This window comes from Dermacentor variabilis, chromosome 1 (assembly GCF_050947875.1).
Source record: "Dermacentor variabilis isolate Ectoservices chromosome 1, ASM5094787v1, whole genome shotgun sequence".
NCBI classification, from domain to species: domain Eukaryota; kingdom Metazoa; phylum Arthropoda; class Arachnida; order Ixodida; family Ixodidae; genus Dermacentor; species Dermacentor variabilis.
Genome location: NC_134568.1, coordinates 102,156,229 through 102,180,569, shown reverse-complemented (window position 1 = coordinate 102,180,569; position 24,341 = coordinate 102,156,229). Strand labels below are relative to the sequence as shown.

The 24,341-nt window shown below is 47.1% G+C and overlaps 2 protein-coding genes across 2 annotated transcripts in view; one reads left to right on the top strand and one right to left on the bottom strand.

Moving 5' to 3' along the window:
* Positions 1-24,341, bottom strand: part of Nubpl (NUBP iron-sulfur cluster assembly factor, mitochondrial) — a 99,216-nt gene that overhangs the window by 11,442 nt on the left and 63,433 nt on the right. The gene's annotated exons all lie outside the window — the stretch shown is intronic.
* LOC142579425 (uncharacterized) lies at positions 74-17,818 on the top strand. Its single transcript, XM_075689617.1, has 2 exons — positions 74-107; positions 17,184-17,818. Exons 1-2 carry the CDS (start codon positions 74-76, stop codon positions 17,816-17,818), a joined length of 669 nt encoding a protein of 222 aa, XP_075545732.1.

Sequence of the window (24,341 nt, the reverse complement as noted above, 5' to 3'; positions counted from 1 at the left end):
AGGCGTTTACCTTTTCGGTGTAGCATGCGTTCCCAACTTTAAACTCCCCAGAATCTTGTGGCGGTGCGAAGAAATGGCGACCAGCGGCATCCTGTTTCAGGCCGCTGGTGCAGCTGGGGGCAAAACAGCACGGCATAGGGAACTTCTTGCTGTCATGAGACGCGGAAACTCTTCTTAAAGAAACTTTTCAAGACAGCAAATCGCGACACATCCCACAACACCTACAAAACGGAGAAGGATAGCGGCAGACAATGCAGCGCAACGAACATGAAACCAGAAGTGAAAGCAGAAGTCAAGTTTCAAGTTCATTACCAGAAACGCATTTACACAATTTCACAAATTTTCACAAAGAGGCTCAAAATTAAGAACTGAAATAACTACTCAAAATGAAACCGGATATCTACCAGAAATGAAGCAACTTCTATCAGAAACGAAACAAAAAGTGACAAAAGACGCGATCGCAGCGCCGCTAGTTCGCGTGACCACCACTTCGACCATCTCCCGAGTGAAGCCATAGTATGGTTAGGGTGGCTAGAAGGGCCTTCTAGCCACCCTAGTATGGTGTCTATCTAGACACCATAGCCATGGGTGAAGCTGCGAAACTGAAGTATGTCTGAAGAACGTTGGGACCGAGGCAGGCCTTTCCAATTTGTGCATAGGGTACGTGAAATGAACAGGACATGAACATGAAATAGGCTCACCGAGGTTTATTGATGAAACATTCACCCACAAGCATGAAAAAGAGGTGGGTATAAAGGTATCGAGGCGAATGCAATAACTTTCATATATCGTACCTTGCCTACACCAGTGGCAGCAGGGTCAGCACGAGTGAAAACAAAACAGAAGGCGAGGGCTGGGAAGGGGGTGTGCTGAAACTCTGTCCAACGCCTCCTCTAGAAAGATGCCTGCGGCGTCGCTCGCTTACCCATTGTAGCCGTCGCGCCTTGAGTTGCGGTCGGTGGGGTTGCGGTTTCATACTTCATACTCTGCGCTAACCCTGGCATCATACAAGATGTGGACGTGCTCAGCAAGGTGCGCTGCAGTGACCATAGGATGGTAAGAACTCGAATTAGCCTAGACCTGAGGAGGGAACGGAAGAAACTGGTACATAAGAAGCCGATCAATGAGTTAGCGGTAAGAGGGAAAATAGAGGAATTCCAGATCAAGCTACAGAACAGGTATTCGGGTTTAACTCAGGAAGAGGACCTTAGTGTTGAAGCAATGAACGATAATCTTGTGGTCATCATTAAGGAGTGTGCAATAGAAGTCGGTGGTAACTCCGTTAGACAGGATACCAGTAAACTATCGCAGGAGACGAAAGATCTGATCAAGAAACGCCAATGTATGAAAGCCTCTAACCCTACAGCTAGAATAGAACTGGCAGAACTTTCGAAGTTAATCAACAAGCGTAAGACAGCTGACATAAGGAAGTATAATATGGATAGAATTGAACATGCTCTCAGGAATGGAGGAAGCCTAAAAGCAGTGAAGAAAAAACTAGGAATTGGCAAGAATCAGATGTATGCGTTAAGAGACAAAGCCGGCAATATCATTACTAATATGGATGAGATAGTTCAAGTGGCTGAGGAGTTCTATAGAGATTTATACAGTACCAGTGACACCCACGACGATAATGGAAGAGAAAATAGTCTAGAGGAATTCGAAATCCCACAGGTAACGCCGGAAGAAGTAAAGAAAGCCTTGGGAGCTATGCAAAGGGGGAAGGCAGCTGGGGAGGATCAAGTAACAGCAGATTTGTTGAAGGATGGTGGGCAGATTGTTCTAGAGAAACTGGCCACCCTGTATACGCAATGCCTCATGACTTTGAGCGTACCGGAATCTTGGAAAAACGCTAACATAATTCTAATCCATAAGAAAGGGGACGCCAAAGACTTGAAAAATTATAGACCGATCAGCTTACAGTCCGTTGCCTACAAAGTATTTACTAAGGTAATTGCAAACAGAATCAGGAACACCTTAGACTTCCGTCAACCAAAGAACCAGGCAGGATTCCGTAAAGGCTACTCAACAATAGACCATATTCACACTATCAATCAGGTGATAGAAAAATGTGCGGAATATAACCAACCTTTATATATAGCTTTCATTGATTACGAGAAAGCGTTTGATTCAGTCGAAACCTCAGCAGTCATGGAGGCATTGCGGAATCAGGGTGTAGACGAGCCGTATGTAAAAATACTGAAAGATATCTATAGCGGCTCCACAGCCACCGTAGTCCTCCATAAAGAAAGCAACAAAATACCAATAAAGAAAGGCGTCAGGCAGGGAGATACGATATCTCCAATGCTATTCACAGCGTGTTTACCGGAGGTATTCAGAGACCTGGATTGGGAAGAATTGGGGATAAGAGTTAATGGAGAATACATTAGTAACTTGCGATTCGCTGATGATATTGCCTTGCTTAGTAACTCAGGGGACCAGCTTCAATGCATGCTCACTGACCTGGAGAGGCAAAGCCGAAGGGTGGGTCTAAAAATTAATTTGCAGAAAACTAAAGTAATGTTTAACAGTCTCGGAAGCGAACAGCAGTTTACGATAGGTAGTGAGGCACTAGAAGTGGTAAGGGAATACATCTACTTAGGACGGGTAGTGACTGCGGATCCGGATCATGAGACTGAAATAATCAGGAGAATTAGAATGGGCTGGGGCGCGTTTGGCAGGCATTCTCAGCTCATGAACAGCAGGTTGCCATTATCCCTTAAGAGAAAAGTTTATAACAGCTGTGTCTCACCAGTACTCACGTACGGGGCAGAAATCTGGAGGCTTACGAAAAGGGTTCTACTTAAATTGAGGACGACGCAACGAGCTATGGAAAGAATGATAGGTGTAACGTTAAGGGATAAGAAAAGAGCTGATTGGGTGAGGGAACAAACGCGAGTTAATGATATCTTAGTCGAAATCAAGAAAAAGAAATGGGCATGGGCAGGACACGTAATGAGGAGGGAAGATAACCGATGGTCATTAAGAGTTACGGAATGGATTCCAAAGGAAGGGAAGCGTAGCAGAGGGCGGCAGAAAATTAGGTGGGCGGATGAGATTAAGAAGTTTGCAGGGACAACATGGCCACAATTAGTACATGACCGGGGTAGTTGGAGAAGTATGAGAGAGGCCTTTGCTAGAGTGTACTAGAATACCTTTGCCCTGCAGTGGGCGTAACCAGGCTGATGATGACGATGATGAGTTGCGGTTGTCAGGAGATGGCGCCACCTACTTCCCTATCTCCGCCAAGGGGGCTGGGGTGGTGTGGTGTCGCGGCGGTAGGGGCGGCCGCGCTGTCATGCGGTGATGTGCGCATGCGCTCATGTGTTGCAAGCGACCACCGCAAAGATCGTTAGCTACCACATCAGGTGGAAAGGAGGAAAAGGGGAAAGGTAAGGGCGGCAGGCATCTTTTTAAAGGAGGCGTTGCTCTGTCATTATTCCTTGTCCATCAGATGCCCTGATCGTACTTGATACTCAAATCTGCATATGCGCTAATCTGGCAAGCCTCCATGATTTACCTTTCCAGTTTGCCCTTAAGCTGCCGTCGCCGCACAAAAGTGTACCTGGACCCCATAGTGTCTGTGACTATCGCATTCAGCAGACAGCTTCTGGAAGCTCGGCAGGACGATCATTTTGTCGTTAAATCGCTGACGAGCTTGAAAAAATGCCCAGCCCCAAAATGTTATGTTAGATATGCTAGACATATCTTCAACAAAATATCACTTGAAAGTCAGCGCCGTGTCGTCATTTTATGCCTTCTTTTGTCCTTGTCTTTTGTTGCGCTGTAACAAACTTATTATGAATCCCAACCAACTGGCCAAACTTGCCGTTTTGATCCAAAAGGTAGCGAGGTGACAATGCCGCTGGGTGCAAATTGACAGCCGGTATTGCTGCAGGTTCGGTGGATTCGTATCTGTTGGATCCTGACTGAGTGCTCTTGAGGTACATCCCATCATTTTGAAAAGGCTCCTCGTGAGTCTAAGGTAGTGATTGCCAGCAGTCTACGGACGGCTACATTGAGCTACTTCCATGGCATCAAGGTTGGCCGAACACGCGAGTGGCTGTAATTAAAACATGTTCGAAGGAAGCTTTAGCTAAGGGGCTCCTACCTAATATATGGAGAAGGAGAATTCGTTTAGAACGCACCTATTGGGCGCCCGTGCCTGCGTTGAGCATTGTCGTAGCCGAGCGCATGCGGGGGTTGAAATACGGTGAGCGTGAGGAGGGAAGCCCCTTTGAGGCCCCACCAGATGGCGCTCACATAGCGGCTCTAGAGTAACTGTATATGCTACCAAAGGTAGCATATAGCTACTTTTGGTAGCATATACATAACTCTAAGCGGCTCGAGCCGAGTGGGATGTTGAGTTATTAGAGATACTAATAGCTATTAGTAATAGTCGAGACTACTAGACTACTAATAATTCACTAATAGTTGAGACTAATAGCTATTAGTGGTCTTACTGTGCGTGCTTTGGTAGGAAAGAGAGCGTGGGCACGTGGCTGAGCGCGTGCATGAGCGTGTCATATCTTGGGTCTCCGCAGCATTGATTGCTTTTGAAACAGTGGTGAGAGTTGCTTTGCGACAATTTGGGGATTTGAATACTGTGCGTATCGGTTCTTGCTAAAAGGCACGTGCTCTGCATTATTATATTATTATAGTATTCGTATCAGAAAAAGCCGGGCAATACATGGCAAGAAAGCCGAGAAAGCAGACAGTGCGCGGGGGGTCCCTCAAGGCAGATGAGGGCACGGATGAGAATGGAGAGGGAATCGAGTCAACCGGCACACACTGTGATGTCGATACTAGGCTGCAGAAAATGGAGGCCTTCCAGGAAGAGCTTGTCAAACAGGTGGAACAGCTCAAAAATGAGCTAAAGAGGGAGTGTGATGCACGGAATGTGGTTGAAAAAAGACTTGAAGCAGCCGAGGAAAAGCTGAACAGGGCCGCCATTGTGAACGAGAATGTGCGTGACAATGGAACGCAGTCGCCCGACGTGACAGGAGAGGGAGTGCTAGCAAAGTACATGGAATGCGTGCAACGTGGTGAAGGGTTAGCTGAAAAGAGCGGCACCTACCTAAAAGGACAAAGGGAAGTATGGAGAGATAGGAGAGAGTGAAAGGATGATTATCGCCGGCGACTCAAACCTGGCTGGGTGCTCAGAAGCAATTGTGGAGAGGGTGAAAGGCGATAAAAGAGTGGCGGTAGGGACATTTCCAGGGCGGACACTGGGTTCTGTCATGGAGCGAGCAAAAGAAAAGCTCGCGGAATATGCCCACCTGCGCAACCTTGTCATAGTAGCGGGTGGGCTAAATGACGTCCAAAACAGGAAAGGGACAGGACTAGCCCAACGCTTGGCGAAGGGGGTGGACGACTTGCGCGAGCTATCCCCTCAGGTGCAGATCGTGGTGTGCACGGCGATGAAGGTGCCTGTACGAGACAGTCACGTACAAAGAGCCGTAGTGGCTGCAAATGAGGCGATATGGAAAATGAGCCGAGAGAAAGGCTTCGAAGTTGTCGAAATAAACAGGGAAGTGAGAAGGTGTGGATGTTTTAAACGAGACGGGATCCACTTCAATTACAGGCTGGCACGAGAAGAGGGCTGGCGACTTGGTGGTCGCGCTGTTGCTTTTTTAGGGGGCCCACGGGCCCTCAGGAGGCAAGAGTAGGTAGTCATGAAGAAGGTCCCCTGGGGGAACCTCAGAAGAGCATCGCCGTCGATAACAGAAAGAGGAGGAAAGCAAGAAAGAGAGCTCGCCATGCAATAGGCTACATAAACATATAGGGCGGCAGAAGAAAGAAAAAGTGGGCAGAAATTGAGGAGCAGTTAAATAGAGAACAAAAAGAGTGTATGCGGTGACAGAAATGCACCTTAGAGACTCAGAAGAGCCGCCAGTGATAGAGAATTATGTTTGAGAAGGGTGCAACAAAACTAAGTCGTAAAGAAAGGGAGGGGGAGTCGGAATGCTCATCCATCAGGAAGCCAAATGGAAAAGAGTAAATTCAAAATGTCAAGAGCATCTTTGGTTATCAGGTACAATGAGTGGGAAAAAAAAACTTGGCTGGGCGTCACGTATTTGTGGACCGGAAATAATTGCACAGAGAAGAATAAAGAGTTTGTGGAATGCATAAGCGCTGATATTAAGGGTTTCGGGAATGGTGCTGAAATTATCCTACTAGGTGACATGAATGCCCACATACAGGATTTAGATGGCTATACTGACAACAACGGGAAGTCAATGCTAGACCTTTGTGAGCAACGTAACCTCATTATCGTAAATTCAGGGCCTAAGCGTGAAGGGCAGATCACGTGGGAAATGGGAAACCGGAAATCAACCACTGATTACTGTCTGATGACAGAAGGAATTAATAATAAGTTGAGAGAAATGTTCATTGTTGAGGAAGGGTATAGCAGCATAGGGAGTGACCATAAACGCATCATTTCGAAAATGGGATATGTGGTTGGGAGAGAGAGCAAGGAGTGCAAAATGGCCAGTACAAATTTGAACGCTGAACAAATAACAAATATAGCCACTAGAGTCAAGGAAGAACTTGGCAAATGGCCAAATAAAGAGTGGGAATATAGTGAGCTTCTAAGTGTAATAACGACAGAAATACGGAAAGAGAAACAACATATTCGTTGGAAAGGAAAAAAAGAAACGGGAAAGCTGGTGGAACAGGGAGATGCGAGAAGCGATCGCCGAACTACAGAAAGCATCCCAAGAGCAAAGGCAGGCAAAGAAGGCGCAGTTGCCGCAGAATGAAGTAGCCAGTAAATGGGAAATATACCGAGAGAAAAAGTCTATGGTTCTAATACTGGTGCAAGCAAAGATAAAAGGTGAAAGTGAACGATAGTTGTCAGAAATACGTGAGAAAAAGAAGGCCGCACCCAGAATATTTCGGAACCACATAAAATTATTAGGCAGGAAGTCAACAACAATACAACAACATATCCTAGACGAAGATGAAAACAGACTGGAAGGAGAAGCGGCAATAAATTACATCCGAAAAATAACAGCCGAATCTTTCCAAGGCAATGCCGAGGTTGTATTTGAAGAAAAAAAGAGCATGAAAGAGACCCAGGTGGAAAAGGAGCTGGTGCTGACAAATTTCAACTGGAAGAAAGTCGAAGGGAAAATTCCTAAGCGCAGAGCCACAGGCCTAGACGAGGTTACCGTTAGGCTGATTGATGAACTAGGGCCAAAAAGTAAGGAAGCTCTGGTGAAAGCAGTGGAAAAAACTTTGAAAGATAGACGAATATGCCAGACAGTTGGCGACAAAGTAGAATGAATTTAATTTATGAAGGTAAGGGGGAGAAAGATAGAATTCACTCGTATAGACCGTTGACCATTACATCGGTATATACAGGCTAGCAATGCAGGCAATCAAATTAAAGCTTCAAGCATGGGCAGAGAATAATGGCATTTTGGGGGAACTTCAGAATGGCTTCAGAATAGGTAGACGTTTGGATGATAACTTATTTGTTCTTTCTCAGTGTATTCAAATATCAGAAGTAGAAAGCAGACCGTTATAAGTGGCCTTTTTAGACATTACATGACTAAACTATGACTACGTAGACCGCAACATTTTGAGGGATATTCTGGAAGGGGAAGGCTTAGATTACGATTGTCTACAGCTTTTGAGAGAGATTTACCTAGAAAATACCGTTTGGTGTTCAATGGGAAGGGATGAGGAGCGAGGAGAAAGATGATATAAACAAGGGACTGAGGCAGGGGTGCCCCTTATCCCCATTGCTGTATATGATGTACATGGTGAGGGTGGAGAGGGCGCTAGAAGGAAACACTATCGGGTTTAATCTGATGCAAACAGGCGGGTACAGTAGTAGAGCAGCAGCTTCCAGGTTTATTTTATGCGGACGATATTGTGTTGCTAGCTAACAAGGAAAGTGATTTGCAACGTCTGGCTAATATCTGTGGACAGGAAGGCAACAATTTAGGTTTGAAATTTAATGTTAGAAAATCAGGTGTTATGGTATTCAATGAAAACAGTGAACAGACAGGGGCGATACAGGGCCAGGAAATACCTCGGGTAAAAGAATATAAGTACTTTGGTATATGGATAAGCGAATGCAATAGATATATGCAAACACAGAAAAAAACAATAACAGTGAAGGGGAAGAGAAATGCAGCCATAATGAAGCACAGAGCGCTATGGGGATACAATAGGTACGAGGTGCTCCGAGGTATGTGGAAAGGTGTAATGGTTCCAGGACTTACTTTTGGAAATGCGGTTGTGTGCTTTAAATCAGGGGTACAATCAGGACTCGATGTGAACCAAAGGTCAGTGGGTCGCCTCGCATTTGGCGCTCACTGGAAGAGTACAAATGAAGCTGTGCAGGGTGATATGGTCTGGACTGGTTTTGAAGTGAGGGAAGCTCGCATTGAAATTGAGTGCGAAGAACGAGTGAGGAATATGGAAGAAAGTAAATGGGCTGGGAGAGAGTTGAGGTATCTGTACAGGAAAAAACATTGATTCACAGCGGAGGAAAAGGACTAGGAAGCTTACCAGCAAGTATGCAGCCTGTAGGGTGGGCAACACAGCAACAAAGGTCAAGCGGAAAGTCGGAGAGGCTGAAATAATCTCATGGGGGGCGGCAATGGAAAAGAAACCTGCCACTTAAGAGGAAAAAACGAAATGAGGAAAGAAAAAATTTATGATAACTCAAAAGAAAGCTCATTACTTTTCGAAGCGAGATGGGGATGCCTTAGAACGCGCACCTATAAAGCCAGATACAAGAAGGAAGAAGAAGCATGTGCTTGCTGTGGTAAAGCTAGGCAAACTATGGAGCATGTTTTATTAGAATGTGAAGACGTCTACCCAGCGGTCGATTTAGGCACCACTGGCCTCCTTGAAGCTCTCGGGTTCAGCAAGAGCAGTGGAAGAGTAAACATGTCCGCAATAGGGATTAGTACGAGGCGATTGGAGGATTGGTGGAATAAAAGTAGGGAAACGACCAAAAACGGAGACGTACAAAAGCACAGTTCGCAATAGGGGATCAGAAAATTTGGTTGCGCGAGTTCATAGTGTTTTTTTTGTTGTTTAACATAGGTAGGACATTATGGCCAGTATAATAGCAAGAGCTTTTTGGCGCAACCCACGGCCCCGTTCCAAAGGGGACGCTCATAACGTCCATCCATCCTCGCATATTGGAGCAAGCGGTCGTGGGCTCGCCGCCGGTGAATCGGCGTAGATAGAGCGAAGCAGCGCAACGTGCCCTGTTAAGAACGGCCAGCTGCAGTGCAAGTTTTGCCGACCAGTTTCGACAGTGGCGGCAACTTTCCTTGGCGTTACGCTCTAGCCTCGTCGCCGTTGTGACTGAACGAGTTCGGCGGGCCAACTGTTGTTACCGAACTCCCCAACGCGGACCTGATCTGCTATGAGTGGGGGAGTTGCCGCGGGAACGTCGTCGGACACCCCTTCCCACGCGCCGACCAAGACGCAAGACAAAGGCTACCCGGGCGCACTGCGCGGGTCGACTTCGAGTTCTACGAAGCCCCTCTAACGTCGGCTCCGGACCGTGCACCTGTGTGTGTGTGCGTGTGTGTGTGTAAACCGTCCCGCGGAGCGGCGGCGTGTTTACGATGACTGGACGAACGTTTCCGCCACCTTGGAATCGGGGGAGGACCGAGTGTTTATAAACGGCTGTTGTGCGGATGCTCAGGACACTTCCTTAAGCAGTCATGTTGGACTGAGACACTCTCTCAAGCAGTCGTATTAGACTGACGTACTTTCTCTCGCAGTCATGCTAGACTGATGAACTGCATGTAAATACTGTAAATAAACCCTTATTCCTCGTTCTCGATGAGAAGCAGTCCTTCCCTTCATCAACGTCCTCAGCGTGGATAAGTTGGACGACGGCATGGGCCAGCTACCTTCTAATTCATGCCGGACTCCAATCTTGACAACGGATCACGAGCGATGGGATTGAGCCCCCAATCCTGACAACTGGTGGCAGCGGTGGGATTGAGCCCCCAATCCTGACAACTGGCTGACAGCGGTGAGATGGACTTTGCGACGTGGTGCTGTGTCTGCGGTGAGTGCTTGGTTCTTGCTTTGACTCTCTAGGCTTCATTTTGTGGTTGTTCTGTTTAGAACAGTAGGGAAGCTAGATTGTTGAGTGTTAGCTAGGTTGTGTTTTCCTAGCTAGATTTAGCGAGCAGGACCAAGGCAGTAAAGCAGCAATCATGGAGTTAAGGACACTGCTGAGAGACGAATTGTTGATTGTTGGTGAGGAACTTGGCCTAGATGTACGCAAGGAAATGCTAAAATCGTAATTATTGGAGCTAATTTCCGAACAGGCCAGTGAGGAAGAAATTGAAATGGGGTTTGAACTTCTGAAAAAAAGAGAGAAACGGGACAGAGAAAGAGAAGAACGGGACAGAGAGAGAGAGAGAGAGGAACCCGATAAAGATCGCGAGTTAAGAAAAATGCAACTGGAACTTGAAAGCAAACGTTTGGAGTTGTCTCAAGTAAGCGAAGGGGCTCTGGTACGATCAAGTGAGGCAGGATCATACCGCAAGGAAAGGCTATTAAAGCCATTTGAGGTCGGGGCCGACATAGGCTTGTTCCTAAGTAATTTTGAGATGACTTGCGAGAAGATGAACTTCGGTCCGAGTACATGGCCACAGCGGTTGCTGTCTATGTTGCCGTGTGAGGCAGCGGAAGTAATCGCCAGACTGAGTGCACAGGATGCATATGATTATGCAAAAGTTAAGGCTAGTCTCCTAAAGAAATACCGCCTTTCAGTCGAAGCTTTTCGGCAAAGGTTTAGAAGCACAGGCAAGAAAGATAGCGAGGGGTATCCGGAGTTTGCATACGGCTTAAAGGCCAACTAGTCGAGTGGCTGAAAAGCGCGGAAGCGTACGACAGAAGAGACATGATCATTGAATGCATGTGTCTAGAGCAGTTTTACAAAAGCATCCCCCAAGCTGTCAAACTGTGAGTGCAAGAAAGAGGGAATGTAAACACTGTAGAAAGAGCGGCTGAATTAGCCGAAGAGTACGCAACGAGTAGAAAGTTGAACGCCGAGGACGGTAATTGGGACGGTCGAAATGGACCGCGGAAACCATTTCCGTTCAAAAAGGGTTCGCAGACTAGACGATCGGAGCATGTAGACGTAAAGGAAAAGCCAGCAGAAAAGAGCGAGGAGAAAACTAACGGGGAAACCGTACAAAAAGAGCAGAAAAGAAAATTCGAATCTTTTAGACCAATCCGCTGTTATAAATGCCACAAACTGGGACATATAGCTGTAAACTGCAGGAAGCCCAGTGTAGTTTTCTCCTACGTGGATGAAAAGGACGAGAATATGGAACTTTTAAGCCCATATCTTCACGACCTGCAAGTTAATGGTGAACCATTAACTTACATCAAAGAACTTTGATCGGCTCTTACGTGTGGACAGAGGGTGCAGTGGGCAGACGAGCAAAAGAATGACGTCAGCCTAGCTAAATTACATGTAACAGCTAAAGAAGGAATTGCTAGGTGCAACGTGACAATTCACGAGAAAGGAGGCTTGTTATATCAGCACTAAAAAGAACAAAAAGGCAGGATTCTGGATTAGGTAGTCGTAGCTACTAAGTACAGGGAGGACCTTTTGAGTCTCTGTCATGGAAATGGTTGGTTGGGCCACCTAGGCATAAACAAATCGAAAGAAAGATTGTTTATGGAATACTACTGGCCTGGCTGTTTCAATGACTTAGAAAAATTTGCGAGATCACGCGGCGCCTGCCAGTGCTCCGGTAAACCAGGAGAGACATGGAAAGCTCCACTAAAGGTAGTGCCCTTAATACCAGAGCCCATCAGATGACTTGTGATAGACATGGTAGGGCCTCTACCAAAGACAAACTCAGGTTACAAGTACCTGTTTACCATGCTGCGTTGGGCCATAAAGTTTCCGGAGGCAATCCCTCTAAAAGAACTCAGTTCCACCGAAGTAGTAGACGGGCTTTTGTCAGTATTCGCACGAGTTGGGTTTCCAGCCGAAATTCAGGCTGATCAAGGGTCAGTATTCACCAGCTCACTGACTTCCACATTCTTACAAAAGTGCGGGGTAAAGTTGATACACAGTTCCGCCTATCACCCTCAGTCAAACAGTGTAGAGGTGTGGCATACAGTGCTTAAGCGAGTTTTGCGGGCACTCTGTTACGAGCACAAGGAGGACTGGGAGGATTGTCTTTTGGCTACTTTAATTGCTTTGCGAACGGTTCCACATGAAGCGACAGGGCTCTCGCCAGCAGAACTAGTGTATGGGAGGACACTCCGAGAATGTTAAGAGAGATGTGGGAAGAAAGAGGAGAGAGTCCAACTGTGGTTGAATACGTGCTAAATTTGCTGGAACGGCTAAGTGCAACCCAAGAGCTAGTCGAAAAGAACATGGGAGTAGCTTAAAAGAACGCCAAATTCTATTACGACAAGAATGCGTGGCTTCGTACGTTTAACCCCGGAGACCAGGTAATGATCCTCAAACCTTCAAGAAAGAACAAGCTTGAAGTTCACTGGGACGGGCCCGTTAAAGTGTTGCACAAACTTTCAGATACTAACTATGCTCTGAAAATACCCGATCGCAGGAAGGAAGTGAGGATATATCACTGCAATTTGTTGGAGCCGTATGTAGAGCGCAGCGGAGTCGTTAACTATACCATCAAAGATCAGGATGGCGCTAGTACCAAGTTTAAGGAGTATAGGGCGACCTCCAACTCTGAAATCGGCCTAGAAGAAGCAGTAAAACATTCGGTAAGCTCGCACGCTCTAAGAGCCGAGCAGGTATATGAGCTAAAAGAGGTGTTAGGGTAATATCTCGACAGATTCAGCGATCGGCCGGGTAGAACCGAAATAATAACGCATGAAATAGAGCTGACATCAACCGAACCCGTAAGATCAAAGCCTTGCAGGGTGTCTCCACGACAGAGAGAAATTATGGAGGCAGAGATACAGCGCATGCTAGAGTTGGGAGTTATTGAGCCTGCTGAGAGTGTCTACACGTCACCGCTAATACTTGTAGAAACCCCTAACAAGGACCCTCGTCCGTGTGTTGACTACAGGAAGTTAAATACCATCACTAGGGATCAGCTGTACCCGATACCCAACATTGAGGAACGAATTGAAAGAGTTAGCGCTGCTAAATACATTTCAACTATAGATCTCGTGCGGGGGTACTGGCAAGCAGTGGCGTAGCAACAGGGGGGGGGGGGGGCGCCGTGGGCCCCGGGTGCAAGGGGCCAGTTGGGGGGGGGGTGTCATATACGCCTGAAGACACCCCTCTTTCCTCCGGATTGACCGGGCGCAAATTGCAAAGAATGCTCCGGTATCCAGTAGCCCGAGCTCATGCACCCGATGCGTTGCGCCGCAGAATTGTCGGCTACAGCTCTATCAACACCCCACGAAATAATTGCACGAATGTGCGGGCTAAAAAATTTAATTCGCGAAATGGTCGCTCAACTACTCGCCTTAGCGGAACGTTTCATGTGGGGTCCGCTCGTGCTGTGCGTTCATGCTGGGAGCAGGAGTCGCTAAACATACAGTGAGGCGTTGTAAGGCACTGGGGCTCTTGGGTCCCTTTTCCGTTCAGAACGCGCAGCGAAGACGAACAAAGACAGCAGCAAGAGGGCGTTCAACCAGCGCGCCCGGCGCTCGCGTTTACGGCGAAGCGTTCGTTGAGAGCGACGTTGCATAAGTGGGGCCGTTAAAAGTCGCGAATTGGATTCTCTGGATCGTCTTCAGACTCGGTTCGGCCGAAGAGTTTGGCGGCGTATGACTCGACAGGCTGTAGTCGCGGGCCCGCCGTGATGTCCGGCTCGCTTTTACTTCCCCTCTCCCGCTCGCTCCGAGAAGCCGCTGCGAAACCTGCCGTTATGTTTCACGCTTTCCTTCTTACCCTCGAAAGTTTCAGAAAACTGTTGTTGTCTGACTTCATGTCACAAGTACAGTGTCTGTATCAGCTGCACAGAATTTTATAAAAGAAAGGTGAATTTTGTAAGGATATTTCCCGATAGAGATTCTATGAAGTTATGTCTTTTTGTGATTACTAGGAACTCGGTAGCGCGAAAAATATGGCAGATAAGTAATAACCATATCCTTAATAATAGTACTTATAGAGGAAGCACTTCAATTCGAGAATTGAGGACTCAAAATCACATTATTAACTCAACAAAAACTTGTTAAACAAAATCGTTTTGGGTGCTACAACGTACAGTACTTTGGCACTGCGGGCGGCGCCCAGTATATGGCAGCAGCGAAAGAAATATGAAATAGTGGTCCAGTGACGTTGACCCTTAATCCTCTCCATTGCGAGTGCAGATCAACAGTAGTGCAAGCTTTCGCTGGCACGGGCTTCATCGCGGCCTTTTCTTTCTTTTTTTATGGTGACGCCAAGAATCGACGCGAAGCGTGCTCTATTCTGTTCCCAATCTTGCGGTGGTACCGCAGCTCGGATAATCACCTTTGTCCGTATAGCAGCAAATGAAAACAAGGCTTTATTGATCAGAATGAAGAGAACTCGTAATTGTTATAGCATTGGCGCCCGCGCAGCGGGGAGGCAGGTAGCGTTTTCTAATAGGGTGGGGAAATCAGCGTCACTGACAAACAATTTAATTTTTGTTTTCGTTCAGGGCTGCCCACAGACAAAATACTGCGTGCCATAGTACCTACGACGATTTTTGTGAAGTTGTTGTTGGGCGAGATATGAATGTCGGGCTTCAATTTTGCAAATGCAATATTGCCGCTAAAATTGGTAATTAAAACTTTATTATAAAGATATTTTTGTTACTTGTGACGTGAGTCGTATTTTCACGATGCAGCATTTGTATTGGCTGCCAAGCCTTACAGTCTGACAGAAGATGTGCACATGGGCTTATCACACGTTATCAGTGCAGCACCCTGTGTTATTTAGCGCAGGAAAAACAGCGTGTATATTTGCTGCATTCGCGATCTCTGGGAAAGAAAGCGAAGAAGAGGGGGACCCGGGGAACGTGCGGAAATTGTTGAACCCGGAAATTGTCGATATCCTCGCTTTCCTCGACTACATAAGGGGGGGTGGGGGTGACAGAGGACCTATGGGCCCCGGGTGCCAGACGACCTAGCTACGCCACTGCTGGCAAGTTCCCCTTTCTGAAAGTGCCAGCCACTATGCCGCATTCATGTCACCTGTATATATAGGCACTTTTCGCCCTCTGGCACTTAGCTTCGGGCTGAAGAACGCGCCGTTTAGCTTCTCTAAGTTAATGGATATTGTCCTAAAAGACTTGCAGGAGTTCGCCTTGCCATATCTGGATGATATAGCAATTTTTTCGGACAGCTGGGAACAACACGTATCGCATCTCAAACAGGTGTTCTCTCGGTTGAGGGAAGCCGGCTTAACGATGAAAGCGGAAAAGTGTAGATTTGGGTGTTCGCAGGTTACTTATCTGGACCATGTTGTCGGCCAGCGCACGAGACGGCCGGCCGAGCTGAAAATAGCTACGATTGGAGAATTTTCTCAGCCGCGCACGAAAACAGACCTTCGTTCATTTTTGGGACTTGTGGGGTACTATCAACGATACATTCCGAATTACACGCAAATGGCAAGTCCATTAACGGACACCCTCCGAAAGGGAGCACCGAGTAGCGTACACTGGGATAAGGACAAAGAGAACGCTTTCCAAAGTTTGAAAGCGCTATTGGTTTCTCGTCCTGTGCTTCGCGCGCCAGACTACACAAAGGAATTCATTGTTCAATGCGACGCAAGCGACAGAGGTATGGGCGTGGTACTTAGACAGGTCGGCGACGATAACGAGGAGCATCCTATCCTCTATGCCAGCCGTAAACTAACTGTAAGAAAGGAAGCCTGGAGCGCTTCAGAGAAGGAATGCGCTTGTTTAGTTTGGGCCACCCAGAAGTTGTCGTGTTACTTGTACGGAGCGAAGTTCATCTTCGAGACCGACCACTGTCCTCTGACGTGGCTCAATCAAATGTCACACAAAAATGGCCGCTTGCTCCGAAGGAGTCTCACTCTCCAAGAGTACTTCTCCGTTAGATATAAGAAGGGAAAGTTGCATAGCAATACGGATGGTTTGAGCAGGCTAATTTGAATTCTGCGTTTGAGGGTCCCGCCTAAATTTTAGAGTTACTAGTGTTAATTTTATTAAGCCAAGAAGATCCCCTCTCATTTAGCAGGATTCCCTCCATGATTGCTGAATTTGTCAGCACAATATTGCTTCAGAAATTGGCATAGCGAAATGCAGCATTTTTTTTTGTTTCTGCACTTATGTTTCTTTTTGAAGCCTAGCGGGTCTAAAGTGAGAGCCAGGGTACGTCATCTCGGCGCAGAGCCGTGTTGTGGGGTTCATTTTGCAGTTGCCTGTCCTTGTTGGATGTTTTGGGGCGGTAACATCATTACGCAAGTGGTTGCTGCGAGCCAAGGCATCACCCCCTGGCCACCAGCCGTTCTCTTCCTCCCCAGCGGTTGTCAGCGCTGGACAGTCGAGATTTTCCGGGCCATGGAGGCGCTGTTAAGAAAGGCCAGCTGCAGCGCAAGTTTTGCCTGCCAGTTTCGACAGTGGCGGCAACTTTCCTTGGCGTTACGCTCTAGCCTCGTCGCCGTTGTGACTGAATGAGTTCGGCGGGCCAACTATTCTTACCGAACTCCCCAACGCGGACCTGATCTGCTATGAGTGGGGGAGCTGTCGCGGGAACGTCGTCGGACACCCCTTCCCACGCGCCGACCAAGACGCAAGACAAAGGCTACCCGGGCGCAGTGCGCGGGTCGGCTCCGGGCCGTGCATCTGTGTGTGTAAACCGTCCCGCGGAGAGTCGGCTTGTTTACGATGACTGGACGAACGTTTCCGCCACCTTGGAATCGGGGGAGGACCGAGTGTTTATAAACGGCTGTTGTGCGGATGCTCAGGACACTTTCTTAGCAGTCATGTTGGACTGGGACACTCTCTCAAGCAGTTGTGTTAGACTGACGTACTTTCTCTCGCAGTCATGCTAGACTGATGAACTGCATGTAAATACTGTAAATAAACCCTTATTCCTCGTTCTCGATGAGAAGCAGTCCTTCCCTTCATCAACGTCCTCAGCGTGGATAAGTTGGACGACGGCATGGGCCAGCTACCTTCTAATCCATGCCGGACTCCAATCTTGACAACGGATCACGAGCAATGGGATTGAGCCCCCAATCCTGACAGCCCCGAGTGAGGCGACGCTGCAGCCACAGGGGCGCCAGCGGGCGCGAAGAGAGCGGCAGCGGACACAGGCTGGCGGCAAACGGTTCGCACGCAGAAGGGTCCTGGTGATAGGGGTCTCCAACGTGGGGAGGGCTGAAGAATGCGTGAAGGCGGACGGGCGAGTGCAGGTGGAGGCGCAAGCGGGGAAGGGCATGGCGGAAGCGATGACCAAGGCGCGGGAAGTGGTAGGCGACAGCACGGAGGGCGACTTGGTCATTATGCATGCTGGGCTCAATGACGTGCTTAAGGGGAGAAGCCAGTGCCTTGAGAAGCACACTGAGACTGGGCTGCGTAAGCTTAGAGAGGCCTCCGGGAGGGTGCATGTGACCATATGCACTATCCCAGAAGGCCAGGGCCAGACTGACCAGATAGAAAGGAGGGTGGTTGAGGCCAATCGGGTCATTAGAAGTCTTAGCCGACGACTCGCGTACAGCGTGATGGAGGTCAACAGGGACGTGTACGGAGCCGGCTCCCGGCCTTTTGTGGAGGATGGCATTCACTACAGTGGTGCTACTGGCAAAAGGATAGGGGGCAGGACGGGTCGCCAGACAACAGCTTTTTTAGGGGGACCCAGAGCCCTGAAAGAAGCAGTGTAGGCGTGGACGATTCGAGGCAGGAGCCACAAACACGCAAACATCGGTACTGTAGGAGAGGCGACAGGAATAAGCACCAGAGCCAAATTAAGTCAGACATAAGGTTTATTAACATGTGAGGTGGCAGAAATAGGCTAAAATGGGAGGAAATCGAAGAGCAACTAAGGCAGGAGAACTTAATGGTTTATGGGTTTGTAGAGACACATCTTAGGGACATGGAACAACCGCCTTAAAACCCTGATTGTGCATGGAAATACTGCAACAGAGTGCAGGGTAGCAGAAAGGGCGGGGGAATTTGGAGCACTCATTCATAAAAATACATATTGGCAAAGGGTCAAACAGAAATGCAAGGAGCATTTATGGCTAAAAGGAAAAGTAGCGGGGGAGAAAACACTTCTAGGCTTTGTATACCTTTGGACAGGATCAAATGCTAAAGAGGAAAACAAAAAATGTTGGACTGTATAGCAGCGGACATCAATCAGCTAGGAAAAGGATGTGAAATAATTGTTTTAGGAGACATGAATGCGCATGTTGAAGATATTGACACGTGTACTTATCTTTATCGGGCGACCACGTTTCGCAGCCTAACAAATGTTATCGCACAGCGCGGGACGCGCCTGCATGTATCCGAAGTTTCTGGAAAGTTATCGATGCTTCTATCCGCTGTCTGCTGTCGCCGAACCTTATGTTATCTGATTTCATCGCCTGACACGAATGGTGTAGAACTTTGTGGAAGGCACGCGGGCCCCAACGATTAGTCTGGAACATTCGACGACTGCTGTATAAAAGCCGACGCGCTTGACCCGCTGATCAGATTTTCGACGATCGCCGACCGTGTTCGCCGCTATCGTTGTGCTATAAGTGTAGCCTCTTTTTGTGGGCACAGGTTCGCCCAATAAAAGTTAGTCTTTCACAGTATTGCTACTGTGTTCTTCAACGCCACTACCATGTGACAATATGCATGGGTACACAGACTTCACAGGTAACATGCTGCTGGATATGTGTGAGAGGCATAAGGTAGTTGTCTGTAACTCTACTGAGAAGTGTGACGGGATCATAACGTGGGAGGTAGGGGGTCGACACGCGACAATAGATTATGTGTTAATGTCACATAGGATGCGTGATAGATTTGGAGCCATGATTATAGATGAACAGGGCTCCAGAAGTTTAGGTAGCGACCACAAACGTATCAAGTTGAGTTTTAAGAGGGAAACTAAAGCACGAACGAAGGGTGAGGAATAGCCAGATGGGATTTTTTACTCAGAAGAGCAAGTGGAAATAGCGGCGAAACAAATTGAAGAGGAAATATCAGAGGGTACTGAAACTGATTGGACTTACCCAAAGTTAATGAGACTATTTGAGCGTGAGCTAGGTAAGGCGCGAGTCAGGAAAACAAGGCAAGGGATACGAAAACTCAAGAGCTGGTGGGATGAAGAGGTTAAGAAGGCCATAAAGAAACGTCGGGAAGCCTCCAGGGAACACAGGTATTCCAAAAGTAAGGAAGAACTTGAAGCAGAAGTAGAGAGAAAATGGGTAAACTACATAACATGCAGAAGGGAAGCATCCTATTCGATCAACGAGAAAATTAAGACAAAAGAGTCCCAATGGCTGTCAGAAGTAAGCAATAAAAAAGATAAACATGCAGCTAGGAAATTCTGGCAACATCTGAACTCCTTGGGTAATAGGACAAGCCTAGAGCAGAGGTATGGTAACAGCTCAAGGTACTCGGTTAGAAGGAGAGGAGGCAATGGAGCATATAGAAACCATGATGAGGAAAAAATTTACAGAACAGAGAAATGGTACATGCAGTATGTCGGAGAGGGATAACCCGGTCAATCCACTGCTTTCGCTTGGACAAAGGGCGGGGGAAAGCGCCGAGAAGAGGGTACCAAGTAGCACATCAGCAGGCCCGGATGGTATTCCAATTATGTTAATAAAGAAATTGGGCCCGAAATCTAAGAAAGCATTAAGGGAGGTGGAGAGCAAAATGCTAATGTATGGTAAAGTACCTAACGAATGGAGGCTAAGTAGGATGATAATGATATATAAGGGAAAGGGGGACAAAGCTGACATAACTACCGGCCTATAACAGTGACGTCAGTGGTTTACAGGGTGGTAATGCAGATTATAAAGGACAGACTGCAGGCATGGGTAGAGAACGAGAGGGTGCTTGGAGAGCTACAAAATGGGTTCCGGAAGCATAGGAGGCTGGAAGACAATCTGTTCTCACTGACACAGTGCATTGAAATAGCTGAAAAGGAACACAGACACCGATGGCTGGCTTTTTTTGGATATCAAGGGAGCCTATGACAGTGTACTTCAAGAGGGCTTGTGGGGCATTCGGGGAACTTTAGGAGTGCAAAATGGAGTAATGAATTTCTTAAAAGATATCTATAGATGTAACGGGGTGATTATACAATGGGAAAAGCAGGTTTCCGAGCCTGTAATGATTCGGCGGGGGCTTAGGCAGGGGTGTCCATTGTCACCTCTGATGTTTATGCTGTACCTATAAGGTTTAGAGTCCAAAATACAGCAAGCGGACTCGGCTTCAACCTATCATTTTTCAAACAAGGAAAATTGATTGAATAGTCATTACCAGGACTGATGTATGCGGATGATATTGTATTAATGGCTAACCATACAGAAGGTCTGTAGGGATTGATGGACATATGTGGTACAGAAGGAGACCCATATTAGGCTTGAAGTTTAGCAAAGAAAAATCAGCAGTTATGATTTTTAATGATAACATTTGCGCCGAGCATAATATACAGGAGGCCACGCTTGAGATAGTCGATAAGTACATCTTGGGGTGTGGATAAATAATGGAATTGAGTATCTGACAGAGTACGAAAAATATGTAACGACTAAATTAAGGTAACAAAAGTGCAGCGATTATGAAGAGTAGGGCACTGTGGAACTGCAATAGGTACGAGGTAGTACGAGGGATATGGAAGGGGTAATGGTTCCGGGCCTGACTTTTGCCAGTGCAGTTCTATGTATGAGAGCAGAGACCCGGGTACAGTTGGAAACTAGGCAACGTGGTGTGCGTAGGCTCGCTCTGGGATCACATGGCAATACACCAAATCTTGGGGTGCAGGGGGATCTGGGATGGTCTTCTTTCGAGGGCAGAGAGGGTAGTAGCAAGATATAGTATTTGAGGAGCGATTGACAAAAAAGGGGGAAATGCGGTGTGCTAGGAAGGTTTTCAGTTACTTATACGAATGTTAACAGAAGGTGGAGGAAGCGAGCCAGAAAATTGTCAAGCAAATACTTGGGCAGCAGTGGGGGGACAGGTAATGAATTATCCGTCAAGGAAACGGTTAAGGAGACAGAGAGGGGTATGTGCAAAACAGAGATGCAAACCAAATCAGCATTAGAGACATACAGGACGTTTAAGCAAGAAATAGCCAAAGAAAATATTTACGATAACTCTAAGGGACGCTCATTGTTGTTTGAGGCCAGACAGGTGTACTGCGGATTAAAACGTACCGAGCGAGATACCAGGAGATAGACTTGTGGTGCGGGGCGTGTGGAGAGGTGGAGGAAACGGCTGAACACTTGATACTTGCTTGTAAACGACTTCACCCTGCAGCTGAATGTAACGGGGAACTATTCAAAGCTTTGGGTTTTAAAGACAGTGAAAGTAAAATAGACTATGAACAGGCAGAAATAACTAAACAGAGTCTCTCTGATTGGTGGATAATATCAACGCAAAAGTAAAGGAGTAAATACATAGGTATGCATGCATATAGTACAAGTGAGAGCAGCATTCCGGGCAAGTTGGTGGTGTGTCGTCCTCTCTTACGTCCGTGTCGTTTTTTTGTTGCGCAATATTATTTGAGTAATATAGTACCATTCAAGGTGGCGCGCGCCGCCGCCGCCCGATTCAAAGGGTTGAGCCTCATCCATCCATCCATCCATCGGCTGTATACGACAACGTGAACAGGGAACTCCTGTGGAACATATTAAAAGATGAAGGTATCGGTCATGAGGTAATTGATTTTCTACAGGAAATATATCGAGAAAACAATGTTGAAATAACATGGGAAGGAATTAAGAGTACGACTACTGTCGAGGTACACAAAGGATTAAGGCAAGGTTGTCCTCTATCACCGCTGCTGTTCATGCTTTATATGATAAGTATGGAAGAAAGGCTATAAGGAAGCAATCTAGAGTACAATCTGTCGTACAGATTAGGCGGAAAGGTTGTTGAGCAACGACTACCGGGTTTAATGTATGCGGACGATATTGTACTGTCAGCAGATAGCCAGGAAGATTTGCAAACTCTGGTTAATTACTGTGGAGACGAAGGAGACAGTTTAGGTTTCAGTTTTAGTGCAGCTAAGTCCGGTGGGGTGTTTTTCAACGATACAACTGATCAGGAGCTTACAATACAAGGCCATGAAATACCCCGAGCGGTCGAATACAAATATCTTGGGGTATGGATAAACAAAGGGCAGATGTACACGGAAAAGCACGGTCTAGCTCTCATAGCAAAAGGACGAAGAGATGCCGGAATAATGAAATATAGGGCATTGTGGGGGTACAACAGGTATGAGGTACTGAGAGGAAGGGAGGGAATTTGGAAGGGAGTAATGGTGCAGGGGCTTACTTTCGGGAATGCGGTCCTGTGCTTAAGGGCAGAAGTTCAGTCTAGACTAGAAGTAAATCAGCGAGCTGTTGGAAGATTAGCACTAGGTGCCCACGGGAAAACCACAAACGAAGCAGTACAGGGGATATAGGCTGGGCATCGTTCGAAGCACGGGAAGCTCAAAGTAAAATCCTATATTAAAAACGCCTGAAGAAATTGGACGATAACAGGTGGGTAGCTAATGTATTTAAATATCTATACAGAAAGAGCGTTGACTCACAATGGCGGAAAAGAACTAGGAAGCTAACCAGTAAGTATGCCAGACACGAGGACAGAGAAAGACAGAGCATTAAACGACAGGTTAAAAACGCGGAAGGTAAAAATTGGATAAATGCAATGGAAAAGAAGCATAGTGTTGAACTATATCGATACTGGAAACAGCATATCAGGAAGGAAGCGTTTTATGATAACTCAAGAGGCAGTGCCCTACTCTTTGAAGCTAGGTCAGGATGTCTTAGAACGCGGAGCTATAAAAAGAAATTTAACGAAGAAGAAGACACATGTACTGTGTGTGGTAAATCTGTAGAAACAATAGAAAACCTCATACTAAAATGTGATGGTATCCATCCCGATGTCGATGCGGGCACAGTCACGCTTCCTGAGGCCCTAGGGTTCAGAGAATATAGTCATGTAAATATGCGGTGGAAATTAGCAAAAAGCGATTGGAGGATTGGTGGCTCAAAAGCAGAGAGGTGACATAGGTTTAAAAGTGTAGGAAGACGTATTTAAAGAAAATGGCGAATTTTAATAACTAACAACACAGTTAAACAAAAATAAAAAGCTGAGCATGGTGGCAACTGCCATCACTCCGTTTCAAAGGGGACGCTCCTACCTTCCTTTCATCCATCCATCCGGCACCGGCCATGCGGGGGAAAGAAAGAAAAAAAGCTTCCCGGTAAAAGCTACGGTTGCATAAGCTGAAGTGGCAACTGTATGGTTCGTCCATACGTAGCGCCACGCGTCGTGCTTGTATATACGCGGAAGGAGCGTGACAGAGAAGAAAAGTTTCGGACCTCATTGCGTCGAATGTGCACAATGCCCTCTGAAGCTCCCGGGTCTCGCTACACTAGCCTTTTGATAGCTGTAATTATCTATGACGCCCTGCAAGCACTTGCGTATACCCTTCTACCAACTTGCAGTCCAGAGGGACGCTAAATAAAATAGAAGAGAGGAGGCATTGCCACTCTTCGCTCGCAGTTCCCATACAAATAAAAGGGGGGGGGGCGAAGAAACGTGAGAAGGCGAAGAAACGGTGGATAAACTAAAGTTCAAGGTATGGTACGGTGCGTCAATTTCTGGTATTTCTGAAAAATAAAACCACACAAATATGTCTAGCAGACAACATACGCGGAGCGTGCAGAAGCAGAGCCGCATTAAGGACGGCCGCATGGCCCCTAGCGCACCGCAGGGTCTAGGCAGCACAACGGAAGTGGTTGCACGTCAAATCAACACTGTGCCCGCCACGATAGCTTTGCAGCTATCGGGTTGCTGAAAATCGCGGATTTGACAGAGACAGCCGTATCTCGACGGGGGCAAAATTAAAACGCTCGCGCACTTTCATTTAGGGACACGTTAAAGAACACTACGGTGCCAAAATTAATCCGGAGTGTGCCACTACGGCCTGCCTCATAATATTGTGGTTTTGGCACATATATATAGCCCCATAATCCAATTCAAGTTTAATGCTCCTGCCACGATGCGATGTGCCATGTGAGGCAATGACAATGCTCAACCCTCTCGGAGGTTATGAAATATGGCGCACAGCAACGCCTCAAGCAAACACTTCTCCCTTTGTGTTTTGTGTACAATGCAGACAAACAGCAGTGGTGCACGCAAGGTAACGTTTAACATGAACTCGCCGTTATTGCGTTGGAC

What these genes read in the sequence shown, in the direction of transcription:
- LOC142579425 (XM_075689617.1), top strand. Translation starts at nt 74, where the DNA reads ATGGCGACCAGCGGCATCCTGTTTCAGGCCGCTG. An exon ending in CATCCTGTTTCAGGCCGCTG is followed by an intron (nt 108 to 17,183) that starts GTGCAGCTGGGG and finishes CAATCCTGACAG; the next exon opens with CCCCGAGTGAGGCGACGCTG.